Here is a 13,867-nt window from a genome sequence, read left to right as displayed (position 1 = left end):
TAAGGTGAAGAACAATTAAAGAATACATTAAAATACTGCCACATATGCTTAAAGCTCAGGAAAAGTGCCATTTGAAGAATCTTAGTGTACAGATCAGTCCCTGCCATCATACCTGCTCTTTCAAAACTGCTGTCTTCTAGAACTGATGGTTTGTTTCTTTTCTTTACTTTCTTTCCTCTTTCGGCAGCACTCTCGGATTCATGGATATATTCCACATTAAACCACAGAGAAACACTAAATCCTTCTGACAGGTGTGGCCAGCAGTTCTGCCCCAGCAATGGCAAGTGGATTGGGGCTATGTACCAGGAAGAAAGCAGCCTATAAGGAAAACTCTCTCTGTCAGCTTCTTTCTTGCCTCGGGAAATCCGTGCTCTTCTCAGCAAGCCTAAGGCTTTACTGTTAAGAATCCCAGGAGGCTTTTGTGATGAGACACCATTGCTTAAACTTGGGGTATGCAGCAAAGGGAAGGTCAGATACTGTGAAGGGCTCATAGTAAAATCACTTTCAACAATTTTCTGAATACCATGGAGAAGAATTTCCTAGAGAAAAAGAAAAGCAAGTAGAAGTTTATAATCTTATAACCCAGATAAATAACAATCTAAAAGTTCAGGTTATAAGAAAAAAAGTACAACCTACCTAATAAATTTAATTCTTATGCAATCTCTTGATAAATTTGGTTTAAATTTTGGTATTTATGTTATAAATTTATTTATGAGTAGCTTTTAATTAGTATAAGTGAAATATGATAATTATATGAAGAATTATTTCTATAAAACAAAGTTATTACTTCCTGTGATATTTCTCTCAAAGCAATTTTTAAGATTTATTTTTATGTTTATTAATGTGCACATGTGCATGTGTGCCTGCCTGCCCCTACAGGTGCCTGAAAAGGCAAGAACACAGGATCAGATCCCTTGGAGCTGCAGTTGCAGGTGTTTGTAAGCTGCCCTGCATGGGTACTGGGATCTGAACTCTGGGTCTGCATGACTGAACAGCAAGTACTCTAATCACTGAAACACTTTTCCAGTCCCATAAATCAAATATTTTTAAATGACGAATGCAACCGTATAAATTCTCCAGATTCCTAAATGATATTATACAATGATCATCTACATAAATTTGAATGTTCACATTCAATTAACAATAATAATAATTATTATTATTATTATTATTATTATTATTATTATTATTATTTCACATGTTTTTTTCCCCTGGCCAAGAAAAACTTCCTTCATTTGATTTTGGTGAACTGAAGTAAAATTTAAGGTTTTACTCATCATAATTATAAGTTTTTTGTTTAAATGAAATACAAAAATGGTAAAAAAAAATGTAATGTTAAAATGTACACTTAAGGGGTTGGGGATTTAGCTCAGTGGTAGAGCGCTTGCCTAGAAAGTGCAAGGCCCTGGGTTCAGTCCTCAGCTCCAGAAAAAAAAGAAAGAAAAAAAATGTACACTTAATTTAAAAAAGAAATAACCTATCAACATACAGTCAATATCTCAAATGACGCATAACGTGTCTCACAGAGCTTCCATGGGGCCTGGAGACTGAATTAGGTGGTGAGGCAGGCAGTGAAGTAGACAGAGTAGTTCATCCTGTTTCACACAGCCTCAATGTTTTGTGATTAATTTGTGGATTCTTCCAATCAAAACTACATTATAAAAATGGGTTCCCTGCTAAGAGACATTAAACTACAGCAATGGGAAGTAGAATACTCAACTAAAGAACAGATAGTAACTCAGAAAGGAAAAATCTGGGATGTTTGTTGCGATTTATACTTAAATTTTTTTTAGTAGTTAAAATCACAGCATTTCTCAAGCACAAAGGTTAGAGTTGACATAGGGCTAAAGGCATCTAGTTAGTCCAAATCACAGTAAAATGGTTAAGACACATACAGATACTGTAACTGAATATGTCAGACATAAAACATGGTACTGACTAAATAGTAATTACAACAGCAAGAGCTTATGGTCTACAAATTAGTGAAAATACATTATATTAAGGAATTAATGAAAATATAAAATTTCTAGCATATTTACTGTACAAGGAGATTTCTCCAGAAATATTCTCAAAAGAAGGGTTAAGTCTTCTGAGGACATTCTTGAACTCATCAAAGATACCAAGAGATCCACCAATACTCTCTGGCATGCTAAATTTTAAAAAGAAAAAAAAATTAAAGGAAGGTAATAATCAAATTTCATTGAAAGAAATAAAAAACTATAGTCATATATTAAGTGATTATAAACAACAGAATGAGTAATCATAAAAATTCCTGAAGAAATAAAAAAATAACTAAAGGAAAATGAACTAACAATAATAAAACAGCATTTGTTTAGATTATAACTACATCTTATATGGAAATTAAATGACAGATATAAAGTAGCAAATATTATATAAATATCACAAGCTGTTTTGTTTGATCATTTTCTTGCATCTACTGAAGAGTTTAGCATAAAATAAAAGCAATGGTATGCTAATTCATAAGAATTCTTTAAAGTACTTATTATTTATAGGTCCTTTTACAGTGTTTCAAGTACATTTGTACATGTATGTTTCAGCTGCTCCTCACTCCAAAACAAATACCATAAATTATTCTCCCCAGTTCAGACATGGCTAAAACAATACTGCTGTAAAACAAGAGATGCATCTAAAGAAACTGGAGGTTTAAGACTAGAAACCCCTTTTAAGTAACCTATTTCATAAAGGCAATGAGCAGACAGAACAGCTTAAGAGAAAGCGTTTCTGAGACCACAAGGTAGCATGGACTTCACCTTGCAGGTAATTAATGTAAGTTTCTTAAAGGTTTAAAAAAAAAAAAGTAGCACAACCAAAATCTGCTTAGATTTTTTTTTAAAGTTCAAAATTGACAGGTTTTGATGTGAATGTGCAAATGGACACATACAAATAATAATTTTAAAAAACAGAAAATAATCAAGCAAAAGTACATATAACTATAAAATAGGTGTGGTGGTTTCAATGAGAATGGCCCTGCTACAGTCATATGCTAGATGGAACTGTTTGAGAAGGATTAGGAGTTGTGGCCTTCTTGGAAGAGGCATGTCACTGGGGTGGGCTTTGAGATTTCAATATCCCATACCTTTCCCAGTTATCTCTCTCTCTCTCTCTCTCTCTCTCTCTCTCTCTCTCTCTCTCTCTCTCTCTCTCTCTCTCTCTCTCTCTCTCTTTCTCCCTTGCCTCTTGATTATGGATCACATTTAAGCTTTTGGCTACTGCTCTAGGGCCATGCCTGCCTGCCTACTGCCATGCTCCCTGTCATGACAGCCATGGTTTCACCCTTAGAAACTGTAAGCCCCCATTAAATGCCTTTTTTCTATAAATTGCCTTAGTCATGGTATTTTGTCACAGCAACAGAAAAGGAACTAAGACATTGGGCAGCTGCCATAATTTAAAAGCTGAATAAAATGTTGGGATATAATTGCTTTTAAATGTTTTGACAAGTGTGTTTATTTATTTATTTATTTTATGTATATTGGTATTTTGTACACATGTACATCTGCATACTAGAAGGCTAGAAGAAGACAGTTGTGAGCTGCCATGTGGTTGCTGGGAATTGAACTCAAGACCTTCAGAAAAGAAGTGAGTGCTCTTAACCACTGAGCTCTCTCTCCAGCCCCTGTCGAATAAAACTTAAAGTCTCCCTCAATGTAGCACATTAGAAGTATATGAGATAAGACACATGGGAAGATCAACTTTCAAAGCCCAGTTCTATAACTCAAATGCAAGAAAACAAAGAGCAAAGAATATGGAGAGAAGAAATAAGTTTTAGAAATAATAAATCTTTGTGAACATAGATTAGTCTTCCCCAGGTCTGAGAAATAAGGCACAGCAACAAAAGCAAAGAAATATGACAATTAATTGTAGTGTAACCTGGAAGGGAAGGGCTCTTTAGGAACAAGAAAGGGATATTAGGTAACGCCTTAGGGAAAATTGAAAGTTATGAGTGTTAGAAACTAATAATGTGCTAACAGAGGTTTGTGTCCTACAAGCATTAAATGTTTGCAATGAAAAACTGTTATAAAAGAGTGTAACATAGGTACAATATATTCATGCATTATGTAAGTAAATGGAGGGAAGAAACCTTTTCCTTATAGTACAATCCCAATTCATAAATGTGCAAAGAATGTCAGAAGTACAAAATCACTATTTAGCAAATATTACAGTACTATCCTTTTCATGGATGATCACCAATAGATGCTAAAAACTGTGGGCTAAAATTTGAGAAAAGTGATATTTACACACTTTCAAGTTGCCACCCATAAGATACTTGCAAATTGTAACAGAGAAAAACCTATAGACCATCTTTACCTGAAATGATTAAAACTAACATCCCTTATAATAAGACACAGCCTTTGATATGGCCTCCTCTAGAGGACTTAACACTACTTGGGTATTCCTGACAAGAACTAAAATTAACTTGGGGGAAGGAAGCACCACACAAACTCAAATTAAAATTTCACATAAACTATTCTTAACCCTCAACTATAGTTTAGATCTACTGTGGGCAGTAATCACATTCACTTCCATCACAAACTTCTCAAATGCCTGAGAAAGACCCAAGAAGAGGAGAGAACACCAGATGCAGCAGCAGTGTAGTGTTTACAGCAGGTTACCGTCCTCACAAAGCTACTGAACACTCACTGCAGGCCTCAGAATCGACAGTTTGCCCCTCAATATCTTTTCCTGAGCGAGCATGAGGAACAAATAGAATGATACACATAAAAACAGTTTGGAAACCAAGGAGCAGTGGAAGACATAGTCATTAATTCTTCACACCACATCACAAGAATTACAAAGTTATTTCCTTAAACCAGATTCAACTCACCTTGGAAATCAGAGTTAGTTTGTGTTAAAACATTCAAGAACCCTCCTAGAAGGATTTTCACAGTTCCCTGAAGATTAAAGAGTGAAACATAAAAATTAAAACATTTCATTTCATACAAGCATAATTCATTTAAATTATTTCATAAGAGCCTACATGTGCACGTGTGTGTGTGTGTGTGTGTGTGTGTGTGTGTGAGAGAGAGAGAGAGAGAGAGAGAGAGAGAGAGAGAGAGAGAGAGAGAGTTTAAATGACTGGAAAGAATGCTATTGTAGGATTAAATACAAGTTTTAAGAACTGGTCTCAGGGGGCTGGGGATTTAGCTCAGTGGTAGAGCGCTTACCTAGGAAGCGCAAGGCCCTGGGTTCGGTCCCCAGCTCCGAAAAAAAGAACCAAAAAAAAAAAAAAAAAAAAAAAAGAACTGGTCTCAGGATACATTACTGTTTAGCTAATGACAATATTAATTTTATGCTACTTATTCAAGAAATATAGGATTAGAAGATTTCAAAAAGTCACTTGAAAGTGAAAACACACTGAAGGCATAAAAAAGACAAGAAGTCATCTCAAATAATTTTCATACCATGCTGTGCTAAATGTAAGAAGATGAATAACTGGAACATGAGTGTGGTAAGGACTGATTCAACTTAGTTCATCCTTACCTGTTGCATGAGCAGAGAAATGTTTTTTTCCTTCTGCCTGGCAATTTTCAGAAAGCTCTCAAACACATGAGCAAGCACATCAAGTTTAGCTTTGCTACCAGAAAGCAAATTTAATCCCAGAATGCAAATCTCAGGGTATATTATTTCCCCATGAGTGAGGCTTTCAAGTAAGTTGTTTGGAACAATTGATCCACTGAAACCTTCTGCTTCAGGTAATTCTACTCCTGACAAAGGAAAGATAAAGAATGTTTTTATTCCCCAGTATGAATATTTCAACCCTAACTTGTCACTTAGAACATTCAAAGAAAACAGTCCTACTTCTATAAAGATGCTCAGAAAGCCTTTCCTTGCAACATTATCATTAAGGCTTGAACAATGAAGTCTTATGGATAGTTTAATTTTGAACGTAACCTTGTTCTTCAATGAAACCACAAATGCTACCAATAGAAATTTTCATAAATGTGATATAAATTTAACACATTCTTTTAATGCAACTGGAAAATCTTATCTCAAACTTTCTTGCCCCAAAATAGCTAAATAAGAATAAAACTTCTTTTATCTGTCCCTATTTTTGTGGTAATAGTAAACTTGATTTGTTGAAGTCTAAACACTGTCCACTCTGACTGTCTTACTGACTGACCTTAAAATGATCTGCTGTGCTCTGAAAAATGTTCATACAAGGGCTGGGAGGAAAGTGCTTGCTGCCCAAGCATGAGAACCTCAGTTCGGAGTCTTAGCACCCATACAAAAAGCTGTGCTCTGTGCCAAGAATCAGTAATACCAGGCCTAGGACAAGTGACTCCCTGGAACTCACCGGCTAGCCAGCTTAACAGAATCAGCAGGCTCCAGGTTCAGGAAAGACTCTGTTTCAAAAAATAAGATCTTACCCACAGGTGAGATGACTCAGTGGGTAAAGGCGCTCACCATGCAAGCCTTAGCTACAACCTGAGTTTGGCCCCTAGAAACCATGTATAGGTAGGAGAGAACTGACTCTACAAAGTTGTCCTTTGACCAAGCATTCAACATGGCATAATGTGATTGTCACCCATACCATGTATATTCACACAAAAATAATAACAAATAAACTAAAGCTTAAAAAGTAAGGAGAAAAGCCTATCATAGTGGTATGTGCCTCTAGTCTCAGTACTGGGGATGTACAATAGCTGGATCTCTATGGGTTGGAGGCCAGCTTGGTCTACATAGTGAGTTCTAGAGCTACATGGTGAGACCTCAAAAACAAAACAAAACAATCAAAAAACAAAGCACACAAAGGAAATCTTCCTTTGTAGATTATATCTAGGTTATGATAAAACTACTATTAAACCAATATTTTTTCAAAAAGCAGACACCTTTCAACTCTAAGTGATTATTCCCATTCCCTCCACACAAAAGAGAAAATCAAATTCTTGAGAGAATAAACTACTGTAAACTTAAACTAACAGTGCTGGGAAAGTCCAAGGCTAGGATCTGAAAATATAGAGCCTTCGTAAAAATCTTGTGGCTCGGGGTTGGGGATTTAGCTCAGTGGTAGAGGCCCTGGGTTCGATCCCCAGCTCTGAAAAAAAAGAAAAAAAAATCTTGTGGCTCAAATAATCTGTCTGAGTTAAGGTTTCTATTACTGTAATAAAAATACCACTATAAAAAAAACTTGGGAAGGGTTTATTTTATCACTGAGGAAGTCAAGGTCAGAACTTGAAAGCAGGAACTGAAGCAGAAGCCATAGAGGAGTGCTGCTTACTGGCTTGCTCCCCATAGTTTCTATAGCCTGTTTTCTTATATATCCCAGGACTACCTGCCCAAGAGCAGCACCCACAGTGAGCTGACCCCAGTACCCACATCACTAAATAAAAAAATGCATGACAGGCTTGCCCGCAGGCCAATCTGATGGAGGCAATTCCTCAACTGAGGTTCCCTCTTCCCAAATGACAGCCTGTGTCAAGTTGACATAAAACAAGCAAACAGGGACTAAACCACCAACCAATGAGTACACATGCAGAGACCCATGACTCCAGCCACATATGTGGCAGAGGATGGCCTTGTCCAACATCAATGGGAGGAAAAGCCCTTGTTGGTCCTGTGAAGGCTCCCTTCCCCAATGCAGAAGCCAGCGCATTGGGGTTGGAGTGGATGGGTGGGAATGAAAGCATCCTCATAGAAGCAGGGGTAGAGAGAAGGGAGTATGGGAGAGTGAGGGAAAGGGGAGAACATTTGAAATGTAAATACATAAAATATCCAAGAAAAATAAAATTATTTTAAAAAAACCAAACAAGCAGACTATCATTTACATTCTATCCAACCTGAGACAGGCTGCACAAAGGACCACTTGCAACACGATTCCATCCTAAGAACAGGCTAGGTTACAGAAATGACAGAGGAACCTGCTGTATCTCCCATGGGATGTCACTGACAGTGAGAGTCCCATATACCTAACACGTCTTCACAAAGAGTTTCCCTGACCAGCCATTGACTGGTAGACTCATCACCTGCTTGTCCTTGTAGTATCTACTTCTGGGTATCTCCTTTCTTTCTGAAGGAATGAATATAAAAGAGAAACTTTCTCCCTCATTCTTATTCCTGGGCATCTACTTGTTTTACAGCAGGGTTTTGTTTTGTTTTCTCTTTACACTGCAAGGGATCAATCATACCTGGGGCTTTATGTTATCTTCCTCATCTTGACCTCACTCTAGACATTACATATTCAATTGCTAGATTTGTTGTGATGACAAAACAAATGATAACACAATGCAGTTTTTGAAACTATAAGGTGACAATGTACGGGCAAGATGAACCATTTTGATAATTTACAGTTTGACTGGCAATCTAACCACAGGCATCAGAGACATCTTACCATCATCTTGGGTCTCACCATCCTCAGGATTGCTTTCACTATCTGCTTCATAACCTTCTTCCTCACCCAGAAGTTTCAAATTACAACACTGAGAATCCTCGGTTTCTTCTGAAAAATCTCCAGGCTGGGACAACAATTCTTCAGAGGGATGACTCTACAAGGCCAGTGTAATTCAAAGGCAACACTGGAGAAATGACTCTTTCTTTCAGTTAACAGAATACTTATTGCTCAAAAGTCAACTTAAGAACAGTCTCAAAAAGTCTTAGTAATTAGTACTCACTGAAAAACATAAATTTGACTAAGCAAAATTTCCCAAACTCTTTCAGATAATTCAGATCAAATGGCTATAGCAGAGAAAAAAAATAGTCACTTTGATTCTCTGAAAAATAAATTTACTCAGGAACTTTCATTCTAGGTACTCAACATAGAATGACTGAAAATCATAACCAAGCAGTATTATGTTATTTGGAAATTAATCCTAAGAATTATACATTATCTTCATATATTGTTGATTGGAACATTTTCCTAAAAGCATTTTTAAATTAAATGCTTCATAAACTAGATAATTGAAAAAGCTATAACAATTTTCCAAAGGAAATAAAATTTCAGAGTATAACTGTATACATGTAAGGACATCAGAAATCAGAGTTGCAGCATCAACTTCCTGTCTAATGTCTGTTCCTCATAAAAGTGTTACTGACACATTTATCTTAGGATATTCGCCTGAGTTTTAAAAAGCTCAGAGTACTTTATCACTGCAATAGTAATGAAAGTTAACATAAAGTAGATGATTTAATTTGTGATAGTCTGCCATTTGATTCAACAACAAAGAGAAAAATACTTCAGTAAGATTTAAAGATATGAGAAACAATAACAGGTTATTATGGCAAAATACCATCAAATACCAAATATATTACTAGACCAAAAGAAAGAGAAGTTATGTAAAGAACAAAATTCATAATAGTTACCCCAAACTAAAAGAAGCATAACAGGAAAGTTTTCAGGAAAACTTTTTAAGTTTCAGAGAAATGAGTTTCAGGAGAAAAAAATTAAAAATAGGTACTTTAAAAAAATGTTAAAAGAACTCAAAGTTTCCTAATGCTGCCTTCTTAATGAGTATTAGTCATTTTTGTTGAGCAATTTAAAACTAAAGACAGTAGAGAGTTCTGGAAATATCAGCTGTACCAATACTGGACCAGACAAGATATCTAAATATCAGTGTTTCTGAGTCATCATTTAAGACATTATCAGCTGCTACAAACCAGGATTTCCTTTAAAAATACTTCAATAAAGAAAAACATGTGGAAGGGAGAGGAAGGAGAATATTCATACTGAGGAGTCAACTATAGAAGTGGCTGGCATGGGCTGGGGATGACATTGTTTCTGTTCAGATTTGAAATTTTCTAAACTGAAATGTTTTAGGGAAAAAAGATTATCAGTAAGATTATCAAACCTTAATATATCTTGTCTTTCTGGGAACAACTGTCAAAAAATTTCCAGGTTAGACTAACTGCTTTTCTTTGAAGCAGGACAATCAATGAAATATTTACTATCCCTTCCAGATGATGGAGAAATGAATCAGCCAAGGAACTCACCTAATCAAAATTCATGTCCCTGTGATTTAAGTCGATGCCCTGGCCCCACCCCACATGCTCCAGTTTCTGCTAATCATACCTAAGAACACAACACATGGATTCATACCTTTTCAGTCACAGTATCACCAGGATCCAAATCTGCTGAATGATTCCCCAGGGCTACTCGAAGCAGGGCATCAAATAAAGGCTTTGCTAATTCTGTTTCTGCCACCTTTGACTGGGAAAGGTGGTCCCTCAGTTCACACAATATATTTTCCAGAGACAAGCTCTAAGATAAAATGAAAGACCAAGAATATCAATAACATACTTTTTAAAAGTGACAGGATTACAACAAGCAGGAAAAGAGTTCATATATTTGTAAGTGATATGAAGGTAAACTGACTGCAAAAACTTGAGTTCTTATCCAAACAATGTACTGTTTGAAATTAGGGCAAGAACTGTAAGAGCTGAAGAGATTTGCAACCCCATAGGAAGAATAAAAATATCAACTAACTAGACCCCCCTGAGCTCCCAAGGACTAAACCACCAACCAAAGACTACATATGGGGAACCCATGGCTCCACTTGGATATGTAGCAGAGGATTGTCTTATCTGGCATCACTGGGAGGGGAGCCCCTTGGTCCTGTGGAGGCTCAAAGACCCAGAATAGGGGAATGGTAGGGCACTGAGGCAGGTAGAGGAGCACCCTCATAGAGGCAGAGGGGAGGGAGGAGAGGATAGGGGGCTTGTGGAGGGAAAAATGGGAAGGCGGATAACATCTGAAGTATAAATAAATAAGATAACCAATAAAAATTTTTTAAAAATGTTTAATTTTTCTTTATAAAAATATTGGGCTTTAATCATTAAAAAATCCACTCTTAACTGGGTCGTGGTGATACAGGCCTTTAATCCTAGCACACAAGAGGCAAAGTCAGGTGGATCTCTGAGTTCAGGCCAGCCTGATATACAGAGCAAGTTCCAGAACAGCCAGCACTACACTGAAAAATGAATCCACTTTTTGGAGGCTGGGGAGATGGCTCAATGGTTAAAGGTCCTTGCAGAGGACCAAGATTCCATTTCCAACACCTATATGGCAGCTCACAACTGTCTCTAACTGCAGTTCCATGGAATCCAATGCCCTCTTTTCTGACCTCCCAAGGCACTTTTGCACACATAGTATACAGATATATATCCAGGCAAAAAATCTCATACACTTAAAATAAAAAATAAATAAATCTTAAAATTCGTACAAAGTCATTCTTTGAAACTTTAGAATTTTAATTATCTCTAAAGTTTACAAATTCCTTATTCTTAAAGATTTTCTAAGATTCTAAGCAGTTCTCATTATTTTTTTCTTTGACTTTAGTTCTGCTCTTTGAATGAAGCTATTATAGCTCTCTATAACAGTGGCTAAACAACAACAACAACAACTTACTTTTCCTTTAAGGAAATCCAAGTCTAAAATGTAAAACAAATAGGTAACCACACTAGATGGTAACTACAACAAAGCCATAAACGAATGTCAGAAAATATGGGCAGAGTACCCAAGAGTACCACCAAGATTGTGAACTTCTAAATTCTAAAACAAAATAACTTGAAATACTCATTTAACATTGAATTCACAAACTATCCTAAGGGGGCTTTTGCAGAAAATTAAACAGTAAGCTTCTTTAGAGTAGGAACTGTGTGTCCCTTTGTATCCGCCATACTTGGTATTCTGCTAAGCACAAAAGAGCTTTCTAAGTATGTGGCAAATGGGAGGGGAGAGGGTCCATGAGGCCCCTCCTCTCCCTGTGGATTTAACAGGCAGATAATTGTAGCAAGGGAGAAGCGCTCCTGAGGCCCCAGTCCTCTCAGAATCTATAAGGTGTTAATGGTTACTGGGTAAGGGAAAGATTTTTGTTCCTGTGATATAACCAATGTCAAGGAACTCTTGCTCTGGTAAATAATTCTTCATCCAGGATCTTACAAGAAGCCCTAATAAAATGTAGTGGGTTTTATACACACACACACACACACACACACACACACACACACACACACACACATACACACACACCCCAAAGAACAACAACAAATATGAAAATGAAAAGTGAACTAGCTGGGTTGAGGAAGGGGATGAGTGGGAGGGAAGAGAAGGCAAGGAGGATAAGTTGATATAAATATACTACATACATAAAACTGTCATTATGAGTTCCAGTTGTATATATAATTAATACTTGAAAATAAAATATGTGGCAAAATAAATTGACAGTGTTAAGTTAGAACATGCATATTATATATTATTATATGTATATGTAATACATATAATACACATATACGTTACAAGAGACGGACTAGTACAAAGTATCACCTGAGAAGGCAGCTCTAATTCCATCTTCTGTTGACTGGCTCTGGCACTGTGAAGACAAATGGCCAGGAGAGACTCCAAAAGTCTTATGCTCTGGAGACAGGTCTCACTTTCTTGATTCATAAATGTCTTTGCTTCCCCCGGAATGGATTTAGTAGCCAAAATCTGCTCTGCACTTGTGGGAAGCATATGCTGTGACTCTAATTCACTCACTCTGTCAGCACTCTTTTTCAGAAATCCTGGTTCTGGTGCTGTTGAAGATGATACATCTTCCTTCAATATCATCTCAGGTTGAGATATTCTCATTAACCCTTGGTTTTTGTTTACACTCATTTCTCCCTGCCTTCTTCCTTGATCCTCTGTATGACTTCTGAACAGTTTTTGGATTATCATAAATATTAACTCATGGCACACTTGGAAACCACCAAGTCTGTGAAATTGTTTCTGGAAGACTGAGTTCAACATGTAGATCCAACGACACATGGACCAAATGTCTGCTGCGTGGTGCAAACATTCAGGGGAAGGTAAGACAACATTCTCAAGTGACAGACGTGGCAGCATGTGACTTAATGGCTCACTGGCAGTACTGTCATAGCCAGAAGTATCTTCTGACTCATTGGCAGACTCCCTATCAGAGTCCGCTTCTTTACTGACACATAGAAAAGCCACACAGAGGAAGAGGTTTATGGTGTTTATGTGAGCATCCTGGTGAACAGTCTTCCGTTTTTTTGGATCAGTGTCTCTGAGGCTGGCATAAAATTTCCTGAGACTGCAAGGAGAATCTGTAGAAGCTTGCTGCTTGTGGAGAGAAGGACCCACACTTAAGGATGACAACTCCTGCTGGATGTCTAACCCATCGACGCCTGGAACTGCAGCACGTTTCTGTTGTTCCCCTAGGCTGACAATCAGAGTTTCAAATGCTTTCAGAGAATGACTTCGAATCCCATCTAAGTAATTTAATTCAATTATTTGATTTACTCCATTACAACTTAAAAACAAATCTCTTATTACCCTGTGAGAGATAGGAAAAAAATATTTTTACATGACATAGTGAAACATTTATCATAGGTACATATGCTATGTAAACATGCCATTGCTGTGAGTGATTTATATATTGAACACTACCTACTCTGATTCCCTCTTTGAGTAGGTCTAAGATACTGATCAAGATCTCAAGTTACTTTCTAATAGCACCTACCTGCTCATATACAGCTCTGGCATTATTTAAGAAGAAATATTTATATACAGCTCACATTAAAAGAAGGAATTTTATCTTAAATAATAAATTTCATAGAAATTCTAAATATCATAATTATTACCAGGAGGCCAGGCATACATTTCCTTCACTTGCTGCCTTGGTTGTCTAACCCCCTGCTCAGGTCTTCCCGTTTGTCTTATACCTACACTCTATGAAAGGAAAAAACCAAACTTCAGAGCTGAAAATCTTCAGAGGATATTCTGTCATGGGAAGCTTTAGCACCACACAAGTTTCCCTATGGTTCTCTTCTAATTTGGTGAACTGTCAAAGTCAACAGCACAGATATGAAAGATAAGCATAGCTTAGTAGATTCAATGTCAGGTTTTTTTTTTTATTTA

The 13,867-nt window shown here is 36.8% G+C and overlaps 1 protein-coding gene across 4 annotated transcripts in view; it reads right to left on the bottom strand.

The window, feature by feature from the left end:
• The window catches only part of Lyst (lysosomal trafficking regulator), a 196,021-nt gene that overhangs the window by 132,666 nt on the left and 49,488 nt on the right, over nucleotides 1–13,867 (bottom strand). For all 4 annotated transcript variants that reach the window (NM_053518.2, XM_087591609.1, XM_087591610.1 and 1 more), the window contains 7 exon segments: nucleotides 113–539; nucleotides 2,040–2,149; nucleotides 4,844–4,910; nucleotides 5,500–5,723; nucleotides 8,348–8,501; nucleotides 10,049–10,210; nucleotides 12,275–13,283. In NM_053518.2, the coding sequence (NP_445970.2) occupies nucleotides 113–539; nucleotides 2,040–2,149; nucleotides 4,844–4,910; nucleotides 5,500–5,723; nucleotides 8,348–8,501; nucleotides 10,049–10,210; nucleotides 12,275–13,283 (2,153 nt within the window).

This window comes from Rattus norvegicus, chromosome 17 (genome assembly GCF_021556685.1).
Source record: "Rattus norvegicus strain SHRSP/BbbUtx chromosome 17, alternate assembly SHRSP_T2T, whole genome shotgun sequence".
NCBI lineage: Eukaryota > Metazoa > Chordata > Mammalia > Rodentia > Muridae > Rattus > Rattus norvegicus.
This window is presented reverse-complemented; position numbering and strand designations above follow the sequence as displayed.